The following is an 18196-nucleotide window of genomic DNA, read 5'->3' on the forward strand; positions in this document are numbered from 1 at the left end:
GTGTAGCTTTGAGCAAAAATATTAACCAAAGAATTCAAGATCTTGTACAGAAGATGCAAGCTCAAAAATCTCATTGATGCAAACTGAATTGTGTACTAAAAATATATGTTTTCAATCATAACACTGTTAATTAATGTTTATTTTGATTTTTTAGATTGCTTATGTTAAACGTTTCGATTAACATTAAACGATTAGGCTTAAAGTTTATTTTTAGATTGATACAGATTATTTTTTAACCTTGTGGTCCCTGCTAATAATAATGAAATTAAAGTGGTCCCTGATCAAAAAAAGGTTGGGAACCACTGCTGTATAGGATACCTATATCTATTTTCTGAAGAAAAAAAAACACATGCGCACAGTCTCTGTCTTATTCTTTTGTTCACCTATCTCTCTAGGTTATATATAATATTAGGGCGGAGGACGAATCATCGCATAAAGAGGAGAACAAAAACAAGTCCAGAGACGTATATAGCATAGTGCTTTCTTTATATCTCTTTGGCCAGTTACCTATTCTCTGTCCTTTTCGTGTCAGAAAAACGTTTCACAACAACGTTTCACGATAACGTTGCATAGAAATTTGCATAGAAATTCGGCTTTATAATTTTACTCTCATAGCGCGCCCAAAGAATCTTCACTTCAAAAATTTCCAGACCAACTGTGTATTAAAACTTTTTAGCAATGTCTATGTTTTGTGGGTTTATTTCAGGTACATGTCTACTGTCAGCGCACCAGGGGCTTATTGTTTTTTTTTTTTAAAAAAAACCTTCCTTGGACATAACGCCATTGCTTGTTTACCAACCAAACCGGTGTATCAGATGATGTTACATGTTATTTGAATGAACAGCAAACATAAATTCCGTGATATGATTTTATTTGGAGGGGGGCGGGATACAGCACAGACCAGCACAGTGCGCCTAAAATGACATACATACCTACCCATATATATATAATTATTTATTAAGACATACAGACAGACATAATGGGTGCTTTAAAATATTTGAGGATATAATTTTTGTAAGTATGAATTTCAAATGTTTTCAATTAGGTAAAATAAGTGTAACATTTTTTTTTCCGGATATCTTCTCACGGAAAAGTTTTCAAATAACCAAGGCGTGTGTGTGTTGGTGTGTTGGTGTGTGTGCGTGTGTGTTTGATCGGGGGAGGAGGAAGTAAGAATTTCTTCGCGTTATTCCTCGACTTTTATTCATGGCCTCTCTCTCCTCGTCGGTGTTATGCGAATGGCACCGAGAGTGCTCTACGGCCCCGTGGTGGGGGGGGGGGGGGGGTTGGGGCGGAAAGGGGGTAGGGGGAACGCTTCTTTATTCTCCACGCAGGCCCACAGCGGATTCCCAGCGCCATACTTACAGGGGTCTCCCGCCAGGCATATGTCCTGGATCTCGCCGAGCCCATTGAAAAAGGGGGGGGGGGGATGGGTGGGGGGGAAGTAGGCGACGAATGGTTGAGTTTGGCGCCGGGGAAGGAGGGGATAGTTTGGTCCCTTTGCGTGCAAAGGGGTCGTTGGAACCACCCCTCCCCCCCTTTTCCCGTGTGACCCTAACACCAGTAATATATATATCCCTTCTCTCGCCACCAGAGAGTGAGAGAGAGGGGGTTGATGAAGTAGGAGGAAAGGAGGAGGCGAATTGGCCCATTTCCCACAGGAAATAGATTCTGCCCCGGAGGAGGGGGAGGGGGGGGGGTGTTTGCCGTCCGATAAATGTCGTCCGCTTTTGTGCAGCGCGCGGGGGTCTAGGGGTGTCGGCAGGACCGCTGCGGTACCGCAAACCCGCCCTCATTGGTTCCTGCCGGGTGATAGGTCCGTCCTCGTGTTCGCGTGCGCGTCCCTGGCTGTCACTGGAGAAACTGACCAATCGGGTCTAGGTGTCACACGCCATGTTGATTTTTTTTTGACGTGACGACGTCTAATAAATCGATGAACGCCGGCTGCACGCACGAAAAAGTGTCCCGTAACGCACATTGTCTCGTTACGCTGTGTCCCGTTACGATCTTTGTACGCTTGCGCCGCATCTATCTCTCTTCCACTCGATTGTAACAACCATCGATTTGACTTTTTCGAGGCACATTAAACTTGAAACACTCCCACTCGTTTCCTACTTTTCCTATCATCGTCCTATCCTTAACAGAATAACACAGATTGGAAGAAGTAAAATATCAAACATGTATAAAAGTTATAGTTAAAATAATCTGTTCATTAAAGTAATAAACATATTTGAATTAATGAGTGCATATAAAAGTAAATTTATCAATTAAATTGTAGATTTCATTTAACTCCTTCGTTGTATCCATACAAAATAGTGATAATTCAATAAAAATGATTCAATTTTATTCATAACAGTATGCAATCATTTCATCAATGTTTTGTTATGACGACACGTTAAACTATCGTCCGTAAACCGACTTTACAGACAGCCAATTTTTTTTTACTTTAGTTTAAGGTCTATTTCTAAAATTTGTTGTTCTGCCACACACATTTTCAACGCATGTTAACTAGATGTAATATTACTGTGTAAAAACGGTGCGCATGTGTTCGTGATTTCCATCACTTTTTAAACTCATATTATTACACTACGAGAATTTCTGTGGGAAATAGCCCTTAAAATGTTAATAATAATGCAAACTCTCGTTAAATTCATAATTTACTATATATATTAAAATTTGTGTGTAATATCATTAAACTTTAACGTATTTTTCAATAAAAAGTGTTAATTAATTTTTAAACTTAATATTTTTTAATTAGTGTACCTATACTTTATTTTAAATGAATTGAGAGAAAAAGCATGGTATAACTCATAATCCCACTAATATTACAATTTTATTATGAATCATTGAATCATTGATCAATAATGTTTAAGATTATTATACTCTATGTAATCAACAGTATTAATTTCAAGAAAATCGCCTAGAAAAATATAATGCTTGTTTTTCATTGGAACTTAATATTAACATAAGTTTTAACAAATTCACCACAGACCCATTGAAATCACAGCTGATGACAAATGTTTTCAGTACAGCACCCTATTTCAGCCACGTCTTTTTGATCATGTCGGAAGCCTTCTCGCCGATCATGATTGTGGGGGCGTTCGTGTTGGCCGTCACATGGATGGGCATGATGGACGCGTCGACCACCCTCAGCCCCTCGACGCCGTAGACGCGCAGCTCCGGGTCCACGACGGCGTCCGGGTCGGTCGGGGGCCCCATCTTGCACGTGCCTATGGGGTGGTACAAGGTAGTCGACAGGTGCCTCAGCGCGCACCTCCAGTACTCCCTGCTGTTGAACTCTAGCTGGTTGCAGGAGGGCAGGTCCAGCTTCAGCAGCTCCGCCTCGTGGGACCTCATCACGTTGGTGTCCATCACCTTCTCGAAGAGCAGCACAGAGTCGAGCATGACCTCCAGGTCGTCCTCGTCCTCGAAGTAGCCCGCGTATATCTTCGGAGGATCCTCCGGGTTCTTGCTCCTGAGGTACAGCCTTCCCCTGCTCTTCGGTCGCTCTAGGATGTGGCACGGGATGAGGATGTCGGACTTCTTGACGGCTTCCAGCAGGGACTGCCTGACGGGCGCCGAGAAACCCAGGTTCCTGTTGAGCACGTTGACGGAGTAGGTGTCGTTGCACAGGAAGGAGAGGAAGTGCATCTGTATGTCCGGGAACTCCCCTTCCTTCTGCGGCTCGCCGGGCTGCTTCTTGGTGTTGACGAACCCCGAGGCGGCTGTGGCCCAGACACCCGACAGGGGCCCGCTCCTGTACATGAGGTACTCGTACGCGGCATCCAAGTAGAACTGTTGATCCACCGACTTTGCCTTGGACTTGTCGATCGAATACACCTGCCCGGGGAAGTTGTTGTGATCTTGGAGGTTGTAGCCGACCTTGAGGTCGCTGATGATGGGAGATATCCCTAGTTCTTCCAGGTGATCCTTCGGCCCGACACCCGACAGCATGAGCAACTGCGGGGAGTTGATCGCTCCCGCGGATACTATGACTTCTTTCCTCGCCTTTACTTCGTGTATCTTTCCGTCTTTCTTGAACTGCACCCCGTATGCTTTCTTGGTGTTCGGGTCTATCAGGATCTTGTTGACGAGTGCTTTCTTGCCCACGTGCAGGTTTTTCCTGCCTTTGGCAGGGCTGAGGAACCCTCTGCTAGTGCTGCAGCGCCTCCCGTCCCTCACAGTAGAGTGGTACTCGCCGTACCCTTCGACGTCCCCGGCATTGTTGTCGGTGAGCTCTTGGTAGCCGGCCTCCTTGGCTGCCTCCACCACCGACTTTACGATGGGTGGGATGAACCTGACCTTGTCGACAGTCAGGTAGCCACCTGTGTTGTGGTAGTCTGATAGCTCCTTCTGCCCGGTCACCTTGACATCCCTCATGTCCTCGGACTTCTTGAAGTACTGCAAGACGTCGTCGAAGGCCCAGCCATCGTTACCCAGCGCGGCCCAGCTGTCGTAGTCCCCCTTGTTCCCTCGCACGTATATCATCCAGTTGATGGCACTTGATCCCCCCAGGGCCTTGCCTCGGGGCCAGTTGCACTGCCCGTTCTCGAAACCCTCGCATATGCCCTTCTCCGGCTCCGTCTTGTACTGCCAGTCGAGGTCCGTCTTCTGCAAGGTGGGGAAGAGGTAGGGGATGTCCGACGCCAAAGGGGGGTCGCCCCCCGCCTCGAGCAGGAGGACATCCCACTCGGGGACCTCGCTCAAGCGGCTGGTGACCACGGCGCCCGCCGACCCGCCACCGATCACCACGAAGTCGTACTCCTCCTTGAAGACAGTCGCGTCGTCCGGGTATATCTCCGAGCTGGTGAGGCTATGCTGCTTGTCCAGCAGAGTGGTGATGAGGTTGGTGAAGAGCAGCGCCCCCAGGCCGCTGACGCCTGTGCCGGCCGCCGCGAGGCACGACGGGTTCCAGCCATTGCTCAGGCAGTTGACTGCCTCCATGTTGCCCGTCGACCTGCGAACAGAAGGCACCTCTTATACACAATCTTTGCTTCTCTTCTCCAGCGAGATCGAGATCACTAGCATTCGTGTGGTTAGATTCCTGGTAACGAATGATCATATTCCCAGGATCTAGTTGACAACCCCTTGACAATTACTTCCCCCTCCCCGCACCTTTCTTTTTCGGCACGATTCTTTTGATGATAACCAGTTTATGGCTATGTAATCTTTTTTAAAGCATGGTGGATATTGGTCACGAGAATGTGGTACAACGAAGCCTCACCTGCTTTGTACTTCTGTATTCTCTCTGTGGGATTTGCAAACCACAGGAGAAGAGGTAGTGACATACAGTGTAACCAGTAAAGGCATATGTTGAAAAACAAATTCTTTATCTTCCCCATTTAAAGTATCATTCAATTAATGCGTTAGGTGTCACATGTCAGACCCAATGGGTGATTGTGTAGATACCAGGACCAGCCCATGGCCACATCTATGATCGTTAGAAGTTTGTTCGATATGCACTCCAAAATTAAGGTAGACTGTGAACCTCTTGGATGTGGTCTCGGTGCTCAGGAATGTGAGTCATGCTTTAAGGGAACCTTGGTATCGATTCCACGGTCTCGCCAAACGGCCGTGGTGCTTTAGTAATTACAAACATCTATCTTAAGAATGAAATAATTTGTTTACACTCTGCTAGATGCCATTTTAGGTGTGACATCATATCAAGGGAAATTGTTTCTCGATTGAAAAGTCTCAAAAGAAATTCTACATTTTAAAAAGTTTTTATTTACGTTTATGTGCAATATAATAAGAGTGAGCGCGATAGCAATATCGTTATTTCTAATGAGCATGTCTACAGGTCCAATAAGCTCTTGGCAGCACTACTCAGATGGAGGCCGGATGCCATTCTCGAAAAAAAATTGATGTTATACATTTATCTGGTTAGACAAAACAAAACTGTAGTAGTATAAAATGCTAATGCTAGGATTTTGGTTTAACCGTTTAAAATAAACCCTCTAGGAAGAATGATTGTTAAAATAGTCATCATGAAGTCTGAGTAGTACAAATTGTTCAACAACGATAATTTCAGGCTCTTTGAGTTAACTGAGGGGGCCCAGAGATCTGAGACTCGCAGAAGCACCATGCAGTACTCGCAGGATAGGGTTCTCATGAGTCAACCACAGAGTGTAACGGATTAAGGAGAATGGGTGGAAACAATCCTGGAATACGTTCCCTCAGCCTCTCGTAGCGATTCCCTTAACACCTCCAATTCCCTATGAAATTGCGAATCCATTTCCTCCATGAGGGCACCCCCACCCCCCCCCCCATCACCACACACACACGCGATCAGTCTGAACTGACAGTTTGGACATATCAGTCGGAACTGAACAGTCGGAACGGCCTTGTCTAAAAGGTGAGAGGTTTCGTGGCAGACATATTTTATTTACTTTTTGGTTGCTTGTATATAATTTTTTTGTTTTACTTTTTCTAACTAAAAGTGAAACTGTAACTGCAACGTCCAAAGTTTATTCCAAATTATAAGATGAAACGATACATTCAACAGAAACCACAAGGCTGATCGCGTTTGTGTGGGGGGATTGGCTTCAGTTCAGTCCAAACTGACATATCTGACAGTTCGGTCCGAACTGAGCACATGGACTGACCATGTGTGTGCAGAGGGCCTCAATTAATTTTAGACTTTCAGTTGGGGCTGAGCATTCCGAACTGCGAGCTATACTGATTCGTATGCGGGGGCCCTTTGGGAGATCATGCCAAACCAGTTCTGCACCGCAAAGGCATTACATGCTGGTCCGGCCAGGAATTGAAAATTGGCGTGGAATAGATAGCTCTTGGATGGAGGGAGAGTACTGTCAAACAAAGACGTTAACAATTCATCAGCAAGTAGTCACCGTTAAAACTGCATTACAGATTAAAAAAAAAAAAAAAAAAATGGGTTGTTGCTGTGTAATGGACACGGCCGTGTTTTGTACGTGAATACGTGTACGTTAGAGGTAATATTTTCTATACAAAATATTTAAAAAAAAACGCTATTTAATGTATGTTATAATCATGTTTGAACACTAAGAAGTCGCGTACAGGTATACATTATATGCATTTTAAATATATATATATTTTTTAATTTTAAAACCATATACATATATCCACTGTTACTATTTTACACTAATGTTTTATATATGCAATCGATAGATTTTGACGAGAGCTGACGATTGAAACTCAAACGAACGTCATAGCTTCTCCTAGTCGGAAGCTTACTAAACGAAAATCTCGGAAACGCAGCAAAATGACCTCAAAATGGCGGCGCTTCCCCCTCCAACGCGCGCGATGTGTCACAGTCCTCACTTGGCGTAACGAATTATTTGATCCTTCAGCTATCCAGTGGTGTAATTAAATTTTGCATGCAGATGATAGATATGTTGCTGCAACACCAAACTGTATCCCCCGATTTTTATCATCATTCGTTTTTTTGAATAACCTCCCACTATGGATGCAATTTTGAAGACGTGTTCACGTCAAAACTACGTTTTGCTATCCAGATGGTAAAATTTTTTTTGACGTGACAACGTCTAATAAATCGATGAACGCCGGCTGCACGCACGAAAAAGGATGACTCATTTTCCCGTTACGCTTTGTCCCGTTACACTAATTGTACGCTTCTATCTCTCTTCCACTCGATTGGAACAACCATAGATTTGACTAGAAACACTCCCATTCGTTTCCTACTTTTCCTATCAACGTCCTATCCTTAACAGAATAACACAGATTGGAAGAAGTTAAATATCAAACATGTATAAAAGTTACAGTTAAAATAATCTGTTCGTTAAAGTAATAAACATATTTGAATTAATGAGTGCAAATAAAAATAAATTTATCAATTAAATTGTAGATTTCATTTCACTCCTTCTTTGTATCCATACAAAATAGCGATAATTCAATAAAAATGATTCAATTTTATTCATAAAAGTATGCAATCATTTCATCAATGTTTTGTTATGACGTTGTCACGTTAAACTATCGTCCGTAAACCGACTTTACAGACAAACAATTTTTTTTTTTTTTACTTATATCAGGAATGTGGCAGAGGTTGCCCACATCCAACTACCTAACTTCTGACCTCCTTGTTCGGATCGTTTATTCTCCAGCAGCCATGGAGGTCACGTTCTGTAAGCACTCCCGCCACGGCCGCGGTAACAGTGGGAGATGCCTTCTCCCGGTGTCCCGAGATATGATAACGACCCAGGGAGCCGGGTTAATCCGTCTCATTCACTGTCGCCTCTCGCACACGAGAGGCGACGTTGCCAAGACCCCTTTACGAGTCCGGAAGGCAACACGGGAGAGGATAATAAGGTCAGGCACGCGCCTCCTTAAACCCCTCCCCCCTCACCACTTCCCGGTTTCCAAGGAAAATAACACCACAAACACACATACACACAAACGCTTTCCGTTCCCATAGCATATGAATTAACGGACCATGCTAATCGTGATATTACCACCCCCCACCCCCCACCTTTTTTTTCCCTTCTCAAGAACAAGAACAATTTTAAGGACCCCTCCCTACTCGGGCACACACATCGGTGTGCAGAGCTTCAGGAAACAAACAACGCGATTTCAAAACCACTCGAGATATCAGAGTGTGGGTCTGCTTACGTAAAGCATTTTAAGAGTTCGCTGAGGGCCGAAAAGTACTTCTTTTTGATTTGAAGTGAAGTTAAGTTTTTTAAACTGTATTTTTTAGAAGAGTTAAAATGGCTGAATCGCATGTTTTTTCAGAGTAATTTTTAGGCGTAAAACAACATGTACAGATTCTTGAAAGCACTTAAAGGGACTTGCATCATACTTTTATCTTCATTTCCCCGCCATATAATGTTATGATTACCCAGGTTTACCAGGTAGGCCTAACCTGCATTTAAACATATCGTTCATTTATTCTATTTTTGGCATTAATTTGCATTTTTCATATTTTTTCATACTTAATTGTCAATTTTTTGCATGAAAAAACTGTGCTTTAATAATTGTCGCAATACAAATATTATATGATTTTATATGATTTTTTATTTTTTTTTGCTGATCATTGGGACATTTTTAAGTACTGTCGCATGGCATGGAATAACAGAATGAAGCCAGAATGAAGTTGCTTGGAGCTACTAAGGTTTACTACTGTAATTTGTAAATAATATTCCAAGGCCAATATCTGACCACTTTCATTTTTTGCAACTACGACCTTTCTTTGTGCGATAGCCACTCCTGAAAAGTAATCCTGAAGCCGCCATTGTGACACATCTTGTCTTCACCATTCACACCAACGCATCGTATCTGTTCCGAAAACCACACGTAGCGCATCAGGCGCACTAACTTTACGTTTTGTCTTACAATGTTATGATTACCGCTCGAAATCTCATAGTTGAGTTACGCGCGACGAGAAGTACTGCGCACCAGTTCAGACCACTTGCGCTTAGAGGCGACACCGCGCTAGAAGCACCAGCGAGCGTCGCACTTATCACCCTGCCTCACTGAAGCTTCGGCCGCACGGGGCGCTATGCTCGCTATGTTCGCTATGCTCGCTATGTTCGCTATGCTCGCTATGTTCGCGAAGTTCGCTATACGCGAATGAAATACAGCCAGCTGCATCTCAGGTGTCACTGGCCACACAAGAGGGGAAGCCTAAAACTCACGTAGTTTCGGTTCCCTGCAAGAATTTCCGAAGATTTCCGAAGTTTTGCGTTTTGGTATTAACGCCACTTCAGCCGCTAAATCAAAAGTTCAAGCATGTTGTGACTGACCTAATCTAACCTAACCCTTCAATTTTATTTTATTTCAATTTTTAAGAGAAATCCGAAGTTGCACGAACGTGGTAGGGAACCAACCGAAACGACATGAGGTGTAGGCTACCGACACAAGAGCTGTGTTCGCTTCGTTCGCTAAGTTGGCGATCCTGACAACGTCACCGTGTAGTGTTTGGTTCTCGGCTGTTTTTATAAACGTCGCTGACTTGGCGCATGCGCAAGTAAAAATAAAGATATGTTTTCGCGCGGAACTTTACTGTACTTAATGCTTTTGCTTGTTATGAAGTTTAATTGCTCACGGTTTTTGCGCCTTAAATAGTCACGTCGACGGATAAGTTCATTGAAGGATTACGAAAGTATCCATGTTTATGGAACAAACAGATGGAAGAATATATTGTATAATGTGACAACTCATTTTGATAACATCCCAGGCAATGTCCTGCATATCATGCCTGGGATTTGATCTCTAGGGAATGCTATTAAACTGAGTTGTATTTATTCTGAAATGATCCATAAATTTAGGTTTTGTCATCACAAGCAACTGCTTCGTCAAATTGTTTTTTTTTTTTTTTTTTTTTTTTTTAAGACAAACTTCATTGACCCATCTTTTTTACGTTCACACAACTGTGGGATGCAGCAGAATATCATCATCGTCGGAATCGTCACTCGAATACCAAGACATGCGTCTCTCTGACATTGCGAGCTAGACACTATCCTGTCTGGCCGCCTGGCGTATCAGCGAACATGGCGTAGCTTTCTGCGCGGTCTAGACTTTACACAGACGCATCCCTCCACGGCTTCTGTTCGGAGCCAGACGCTGCAGTGGCGCTTCTGGTTGGGGAGGGGGGGGGGGGTTAGGGGGTGAGATTATGCCACCAATCCGACATACGAGCTGCTGGATTAAATAGTCCCCTTCGGGCGGGAGTTTGTTTGGTGGATTGTGGGGGGGGGGGGGGGGGGGGGGGACACCGGGTCGAACATTTCGAGAACATCCCTAAACGATGTTCAAGATCACGACTCGGATTAACCCCTTTGTGTAGCTCACCTCTTGCCAAGTGTTCTCTTTCTCCTTTCTTTAAAACACTTAACTTCTTTCACTTTTCCTGACCTTTCTTTTTTTACGTCATACACAGAGAAAAAAGTTTTGTTTGAATCAAACAAGTATTTGATTATATATGGCGAAACAAATATTTTCTTGGTGGGACAAAATATTTTGTTAGCTTAACCAAACTCGGTAAGTAACAAAAATGATTTGTTACACCTAAACAAATATACATTTGAGTTGACAAAATCGTTTTCTTGGGTGAACAGAATCTTTCCTACTGCAAAATATTTGTTTCAATTAACAAAATACGTATATTTATTTCGCCATATACAAACAAATATTTTGTTGAGGCAAACAAACCTTTCTTTCAGTGTAAATCCCCTTTCATTTAAAATTTCATTCCAACCAAACTTTACGTCTCTTACTATCTCCGTTCTTTCAGATTTACTATAACTTTAAAGTATTTTGCTAAACAAAACTTTTTTATTATTTTCCATTTATAGAGTTTTTTTTACGTATCTTCGAAATATTCCACAGTATTTTGCCTACTACATCAGAAATATTAAGTCACTCAAGAATTTTAGCTAGTGTTTTAAGGGGAATGTTTTTTGAAGTTCTGAAGTGAAGTCTGTGTGTTTCCTTGATGCATCGTATAGTTTCAGTACAATTCAAAACTTTCTTTCCCAGGAACCTACGAATTTACGGAAACATGGTTCCTATTTCAAAACTGTTGATAGAATTGCGGAAACGAATGATTTGTTTATAAGCCGTCGAATTATCATTTTTAAGATAGTTTGAAACTTAAAATATTAAACATTTTATTTTTCACTATTTAGTAATTTTTTTATGGTAATAATCACAGAGGCTAGTAGTTGACATCTATACTAATATTATAAAGCTGAAGAGTTTGTTTGTTTGTTTGTTTGTTTGAACGCGCTAATATCAGGAACCACTGGTCCGATTTGAAAAATTCTTTCAGTGTTGGATAGTACATTTATCGAGGAAGGCTATAGGCTATATTATATCATCAATACCATTAGGGATCCTTACTAAAAGTCCAATTTAGAATCAAATGCGTTGGAGGGGGTTAGATACAACATGCAGTACACGTACGAAGTGTGTGTTGACAATGCCGCAGGCGCTAGAAGTTTATTTCCTATTTCCTATTGCCTATTAACATTGTTGCCACGCACTAGATGCCTTATTATTCTTTTTCCCATATAAGTAAAAAAACACCCGTGTGATATTAACAACGAAGCAATCAGTACCCTCATAAGAGTTCAATTAGTATTTAAATACTTTTTATCACTTTAAATCGCAAACCTAAACTATTGTTTTTTTTTCTCTCTCTGTGTTTAATTTTTTTTCTTTTACTATAATTTTTATTATTTTTAATTAATTTTCATTTTTCGGACCATCAATAATTTTTTCCTCTCCCGTTACAATTCTGACAAGGACTTTTGTATGTGTGTGTGTATATATATATATATATATATATATATATATATATAAGCGAAATACCACTCACTGACTCACTCATCACGAGATCTCTAAAACTATACACCCGATTGACTTGAAATTTAGCATAGTTACTCATTTTGTGATGTAGACGCTCACTAAGAACGGATTCTGCAGAAATCCGATCCCAAGGGGAGTTTCGGGAGCGTAATATATCAAAATTTCCAATTTTCGGTAGGAAATCACAATGGCAACGGCTGTTGCTTTGTTGATGCTTCATTCGTCTCTATGGCAACGACTATTTCATTGTTAGTGCAGACCTCATCGGTACTTTAAATGTCAAAAATTTCCCTTTCAAGTATATATATTTTACAGACTTGAAACTTCACAGTAATGTTCCTTATGTTACGCAGGATGACATTTTCCGAAAATTAGATCCCATGGGTGGTTAAAACCAGGAAACAGTGGGTACTTTGTCTGCATGAGAACAGGATTTTGCATTGTTCATGCCTTCTGCGTCTCCATGGCAACGGGCATCGCGCGGCAGTGGCGTACCCACAAGGAGGGGCATGTATAATGAGCGGCGCAAGAGTGATCTGCCTGTAGACTGGCGTAGCGAAGTACGGGTACATCAGTTGCACGTTGCGTGCACGAGTCGGGAAACCATCTGTGCTATTAATTTTCTCTCAGGTACATTATACAGCATTGTAATAAATTTTCACTGAATTTTTTTAAATTTACCATTACTGTAAATGGGAGATGTGGCTTAATTGTTTTCCATTAGTATAGCAGTGCGAAGCCGGGTCGGACAGCTAGTACAACTATATAATTATTCAACACATTCATTCCATATTTTTTTCTTCCTTTTATACAACATTTTAGGTGTAATGTAAATGTCTAAATGCTGTTTTATAACGGAGTGCCGAAACTTCGGCTTGTGTACGTAGTAGTTTCTTGATTTAATGTTTGAAACAAACATAGACAACGGATTTGCGGCACGTTTTACGAACTTTCATGTCGGAGGGAATTTTCAAATGGCAGAACCGAAAAGCGATCAAATTCCCAGCTATTATGTATTCCTCGTAATTTTTTTTTATTTAGTAGGCCTAAGGTAGATGTAGGTATACTTAAAATTCCGTTTCGCTTTTTTACTACCATATTGCCAAAAGGGTGCTTATAAATGTTGCAGAACGCTCTCTAGTGTAACGTTTATACTGTGTCTCTGGTTCCCTTTCGTATGCTGTTAAAATTAAGTTTTATATTTGCGAGTAAGGCTTATTTAAATTATCCAGGGATATTCGTCAATATACCGGCACACAGTAACTTTTTTTTAACCAAAAACCCAAAATAATTATCTTGGCGTACTAACAATAACTCCGAAAAAGTTGTTAAGTCTTCTGCTCTAACACCAATCTTTCTTACAAATCCATAGTTGCCGTGTTTACAACTTAAGACTTAACTTGGAGTCCGGAGTAGTTAATTTTTTTTTTTTTTTTTTACTGAGATCAACTTATTCATAACTACGATGAACCTTCGTTTATTTGACGTGAAGTCACACGTTAAAAAAACGTTATTGTTACTGCTAATTCTGACAGTGTAGTATGAACGCGAGTGCACTGTTTTACGCTTGATCCTTTTTGAAGAAAAAACAAAGGGCCCTTAAAACAAAGCAGTGCAGATTATGTCAAGCTGATTTCGATATGCGCTACTCTGTTGAAATTTCACTGCGATCTGAAATAAACCGTTTTTCCAGAGAGACACGCTGAAGAGTTTAAACACGAGTGTAGCCTATACTGTAAAATACAATTTTGTGATAGTGTCGGCAGAGTTTCCACTAACGTCAGTGTATTTTTAAACCTACACATTAATTTTTTCATTGTAAATGGAACATAAATATTAATGTATAATTACAAAATCCGGAAATTTGTTCATTTACACGTAAACAGATGTATTACAAAATAGTGTTCACAACAATACTGGGTTCGGATTCTTACCCGGAAATTTATGCTTTGAGTTGTCCCAGTACCTCCAATAGTTAAAGTTATTTGTAACCGTTTCCCTGAATAGCTTTCTAGTATTAACTGCGCACATTAAAAAGCATAATAAAACAAAATAAAGTTAAATTATTAATATTTAATTATATTTTCCGTTATTAAATATATGTTTGAATGAAACTTAAATAAACATGTAGCAACATAATGCGCCAATTGTTGTAATAATTACTTATTATATCGAAAAACATATTTTACACATGCAAAAATAACCATAGTCATGTGTTGTACTAAGTTACAATATCTTTCTTGTAGTATTACAAAATATATATTGGAAATAGGTTTCCAAAAAAATATTTTGCATAAGTACATAACATTTTTGTGTACGATGTTCGTAATATTTTGAAAATGTGTTTAAATAAAAATACTAGTAACAATGTAAGAGTAATAGGGTTTGGCATACGTATTTTCCGTAGCTAATAGTGCGGTTTTAATCTGTGGTATGTCAAATGACATCCGCAATGTATGTATAAATTTATCACAAATGTCAGTTAATTTTGTATGTAATAATAAGCAAATTAACACAAACTTATATGTGTGTAAATAAAGTAATTTAGGTTTACGTTTCAACATACTCCTTAGGACATGTATGAATTTTTTTGCAATATGGAATATTGATAAAAAAAACACATTTGTGGATATAGGACATTGCTGGTTAAAATGGTTGTCATAGAAAAACCATCAAGAATGAACGAAAATAGTAGTATGTAAATGGGCGTTCGGTGCCAGGAGTAGGAGTGTGGTGGCGGTGGTGACTACCGCCATCTTGGATTCTGACGTCACGAAGGCCATCTTGTATGACTTTGACAAGACACTTGACATTGACCTTCAAAATTTGCCTAAATTTGCCCAAATTTACTTGCAATGTGACATAATTTGTCAAAAATTCTTCAAAATTCTCCAAAAATTCCAGTTTTTAGAAAAATAATTTCGCCAAAAAATCTCAAAAAATAATTCTAAATTTTCCTATTTCGAGGGGAATATTCCCGTTTCGAGGGAAAATAACCCGCTTTTATTCCCAAAAAATGTCAAGGTCTTGACCATTCCCCAAAACAGCTTAAATTCTCCAGTAGCAAGCAGCACTAAGCCATGGCCGCCATTTTGAATTGTTATGTAACCTTTGCAATCATCGTTACGGTCGCCATCTTGAAAATCCGTAATTTTTATGCTAGAAATTGGGCAAATAAACGCAATAAAAATTTTAATTTAAATCATTCCACTATCTTGGATTGTCACTGCCGCCATCTTAGAAATCCATAATTAATATTACAAAAATTTGGAATTTTTTATTTATAAAAAATTAATAAAATGTTAATAAAACATTAATTAAAAACGCACTTAAATGAATGAGTCTTCTGTTCGAACCCGGTGAGGGCAAAAATAAAAAAAGGCGACGAATCCTTCAGCCACGGAAGCCACTGACAGACTGACCTTCCAACACTAATGCCAAGGTGTGTGTATATATATGTATATATACATATACACACATACATATATCGCCAGCTAGTATGTCGTCACGTCCGCCATTTGTTTTCGTCTTTTAGAGGGCACTACCACCATGTTATTTTAATTTTTACCACATAGAGTGCAGTAATCATGTATTTCCAGAGCGCCCGCCATCATATTGACCGTCTTAACCGCCATCTTGGAAATTCGTAATTGTTTAGCTAGAAATTTGGAAAAAATTCCCGATTTTTTTTTAAAATCTGCAATTAATATACTGATTGATTTGATCTATTATTGTCCTTGGTTAGATACTTGTTCATGCAAAAATTTAATTTTAAATATGAACTAGACATATTTTGGCAAATTTCGAGTAATTTTTGGAAAATTTTGAATGTCAAGGCCATACAAGAAGGCCGCAGTGGGGTTATAATCCAAGATGACGGTCGAAATCATTGCCACCACACTCACAACTCCTGGTGCCGGACGCCCATTTACATACTACTAACGAAAAATGTTAACATATTCCAGAACACACGAACACACACACACACACAGAACAAGCCAATCGGCTGATGTCGAATTTGACATATCCCCGAAAGTATTTTATGTAAAAAATCTTAACATTATCAGTTATATCTGTTTTGCGTCAATTCAACATCCAAACAGTACCAATAATAAAACAATAAATGACTTGAAATCAGTTGCCCTTAATTAAATACATTTAAATATATGACTTTTTTTACTTTTAATGGTACTGTTTTCTAAAAATATGTATAAAAATTGTAGTTTATTACTAGAGACCCGTAAAATTCGTGGGTTCAATGACCTCCAGGATAGACTCCAATATCCTCTACACACTTGGGCAAATGCCAACTGTTCATTGGCTGCTGACTTGCGAGTCGTCTCGACTGGGTGGCCTGTGATTCGACACTTCTATGAGTGAGGGTCTCAAATTGGCCTTCAATCCTCCAGATGAACAGTGAAACAATGACAGAAGCAGCAATAAGGTATAATTATTTGAATTTTAGCATAACACGAAATGAACCCGCGAATGTTACGTGTCTCTATTTATTACCTGCTCGAGTCTTTAACGCCGGTGCTACCAGCTGGAAATGGTTCAACAGACTACTTTACGGGCACTAACCTACGGTCATTTTATTCAGCAAGATGACCTTGCTTACTTTCCTGCTTGTGTTATTTAGACCAGTCATCAGCAAACAAAGCACTTGAACAATAAAACTTATTTTTCCCACGTCCCCGGTGCAGTGCGCTGATGTTTGCATAATCGGAATACATTTTCGTACACCTTCCTTTTTTTGCCAGTTTGTAAGAGACAGGGTCTTAGTCACACGGTGTTTTTTTATTTATTTTCTTGGTTGCGCGCAATTTGTGTGCCGCAGTTGTTAACGATAAAGCAAAAGTAAAATTTTCGCCCTCCCAAATATCTATAGGTAGAGACCTGAAAAATTCGCGGTTTCATTTCGTGTTATGCTAAAATTCAAATAATTATGCTTTAGTGCTGCTTCTGTCATTGTTTCACTGTTAAACTGTAGGACTGAGGGGCAATTAGAGACCCTCACTCATAGAAGTGTCGAATCACAGGCCACCCAGTCGAGACGACTCACAAGTCAGCAGCCAATGAACAGTTGGCATTTGCCCGAGTGTGTAGAGGATATTGGAGTCTATCCTGGAGGTCATTGAATCCTCGAATTTTTCCTGTCTCTATCTATAGGCTAATTCTAATAACTTTGACTGCGCGCACAGAATAATTCACACAGGTTATTTGCACAGAACCAATAATAGATGATTATCGGAAATTCAAATGATGAACTTATAGTTATATTTTACAATAACTGAACTTACATAGGTGTTTTCGTGGGAAAAAAAATGTATTTTTTTTTAATTATTGGGGTTATCCGCACATACACACAGTAAAAGTTATGAAAAATAAAATTTAGTATTTTAAAAACTCTACGTAGTAATGCTACAGAAATCTATTTTTGTATATAAACTTTTGGAACAATTTGACGTATTACAATGAAGTAAAGACTAAATTAATCAAGGAGTTGCCATCTAAAACATGTTTGAATTTCAAATCAATAGCATCAGCTATTTTGGAGTTACAAATTGTTCAAAATTAGATTTGGTTTAGATTGACTAATGCAGAGTAATCATGATGTACGTGAATGTAATATTTTCAGATTTTTACAACGTCAGTAAATAATATACTCAGTGATAACGAGAAATTATTTCTAGTTCTCTGGTGATACGTTTTAATAACTACTTTAACAAGTTATTTCTTTAATTTGTGTTTATATCAAAACGTTAACATACGTTAACTCTTATTTATAAACCAACTTCATACATTTTGAACCAAATGTAAAAAAAAAAATTAAAACATTTCTCTTGAAATTACTGTCCTGCAGAGTTTGCTCGAAGGCACAAGTAACTTC

General features: G+C 39.8%; 1 protein-coding gene across 1 annotated transcript; it reads right to left on the minus strand.

The window, feature by feature from the left end:
- Positions 1-854: 854 nt before the first annotated feature.
- On the minus strand, positions 855-16912 carry LOC134538247 (glucose dehydrogenase [FAD, quinone]-like). The gene is made up of 2 exons (XM_063379398.1): positions 16819-16912; positions 855-4957 (listed from the first exon to the last, which is right to left on the minus strand). The coding sequence occupies exon 2, from the start codon at positions 4942-4944 to the stop codon at positions 3037-3039; it is 1908 nt and encodes a 635-aa protein (XP_063235468.1). The 5' UTR covers positions 4945-4957; positions 16819-16912; the 3' UTR covers positions 855-3036.
- Positions 16913-18196: the final 1284 nt, after the last annotated feature.

This window comes from Bacillus rossius, chromosome 13, assembly GCF_032445375.1.
Source record: "Bacillus rossius redtenbacheri isolate Brsri chromosome 13, Brsri_v3, whole genome shotgun sequence".
Taxonomy (NCBI): domain Eukaryota; kingdom Metazoa; phylum Arthropoda; class Insecta; order Phasmatodea; family Bacillidae; genus Bacillus; species Bacillus rossius.

Coding starts and splice junctions, on each gene's coding strand:
- LOC134538247 (XM_063379398.1), bottom strand. CDS start 4,944: ATGGAGGCAGTCAACTGCCTGAGCAATGGCTGGAACCCGTCGTGCCTC.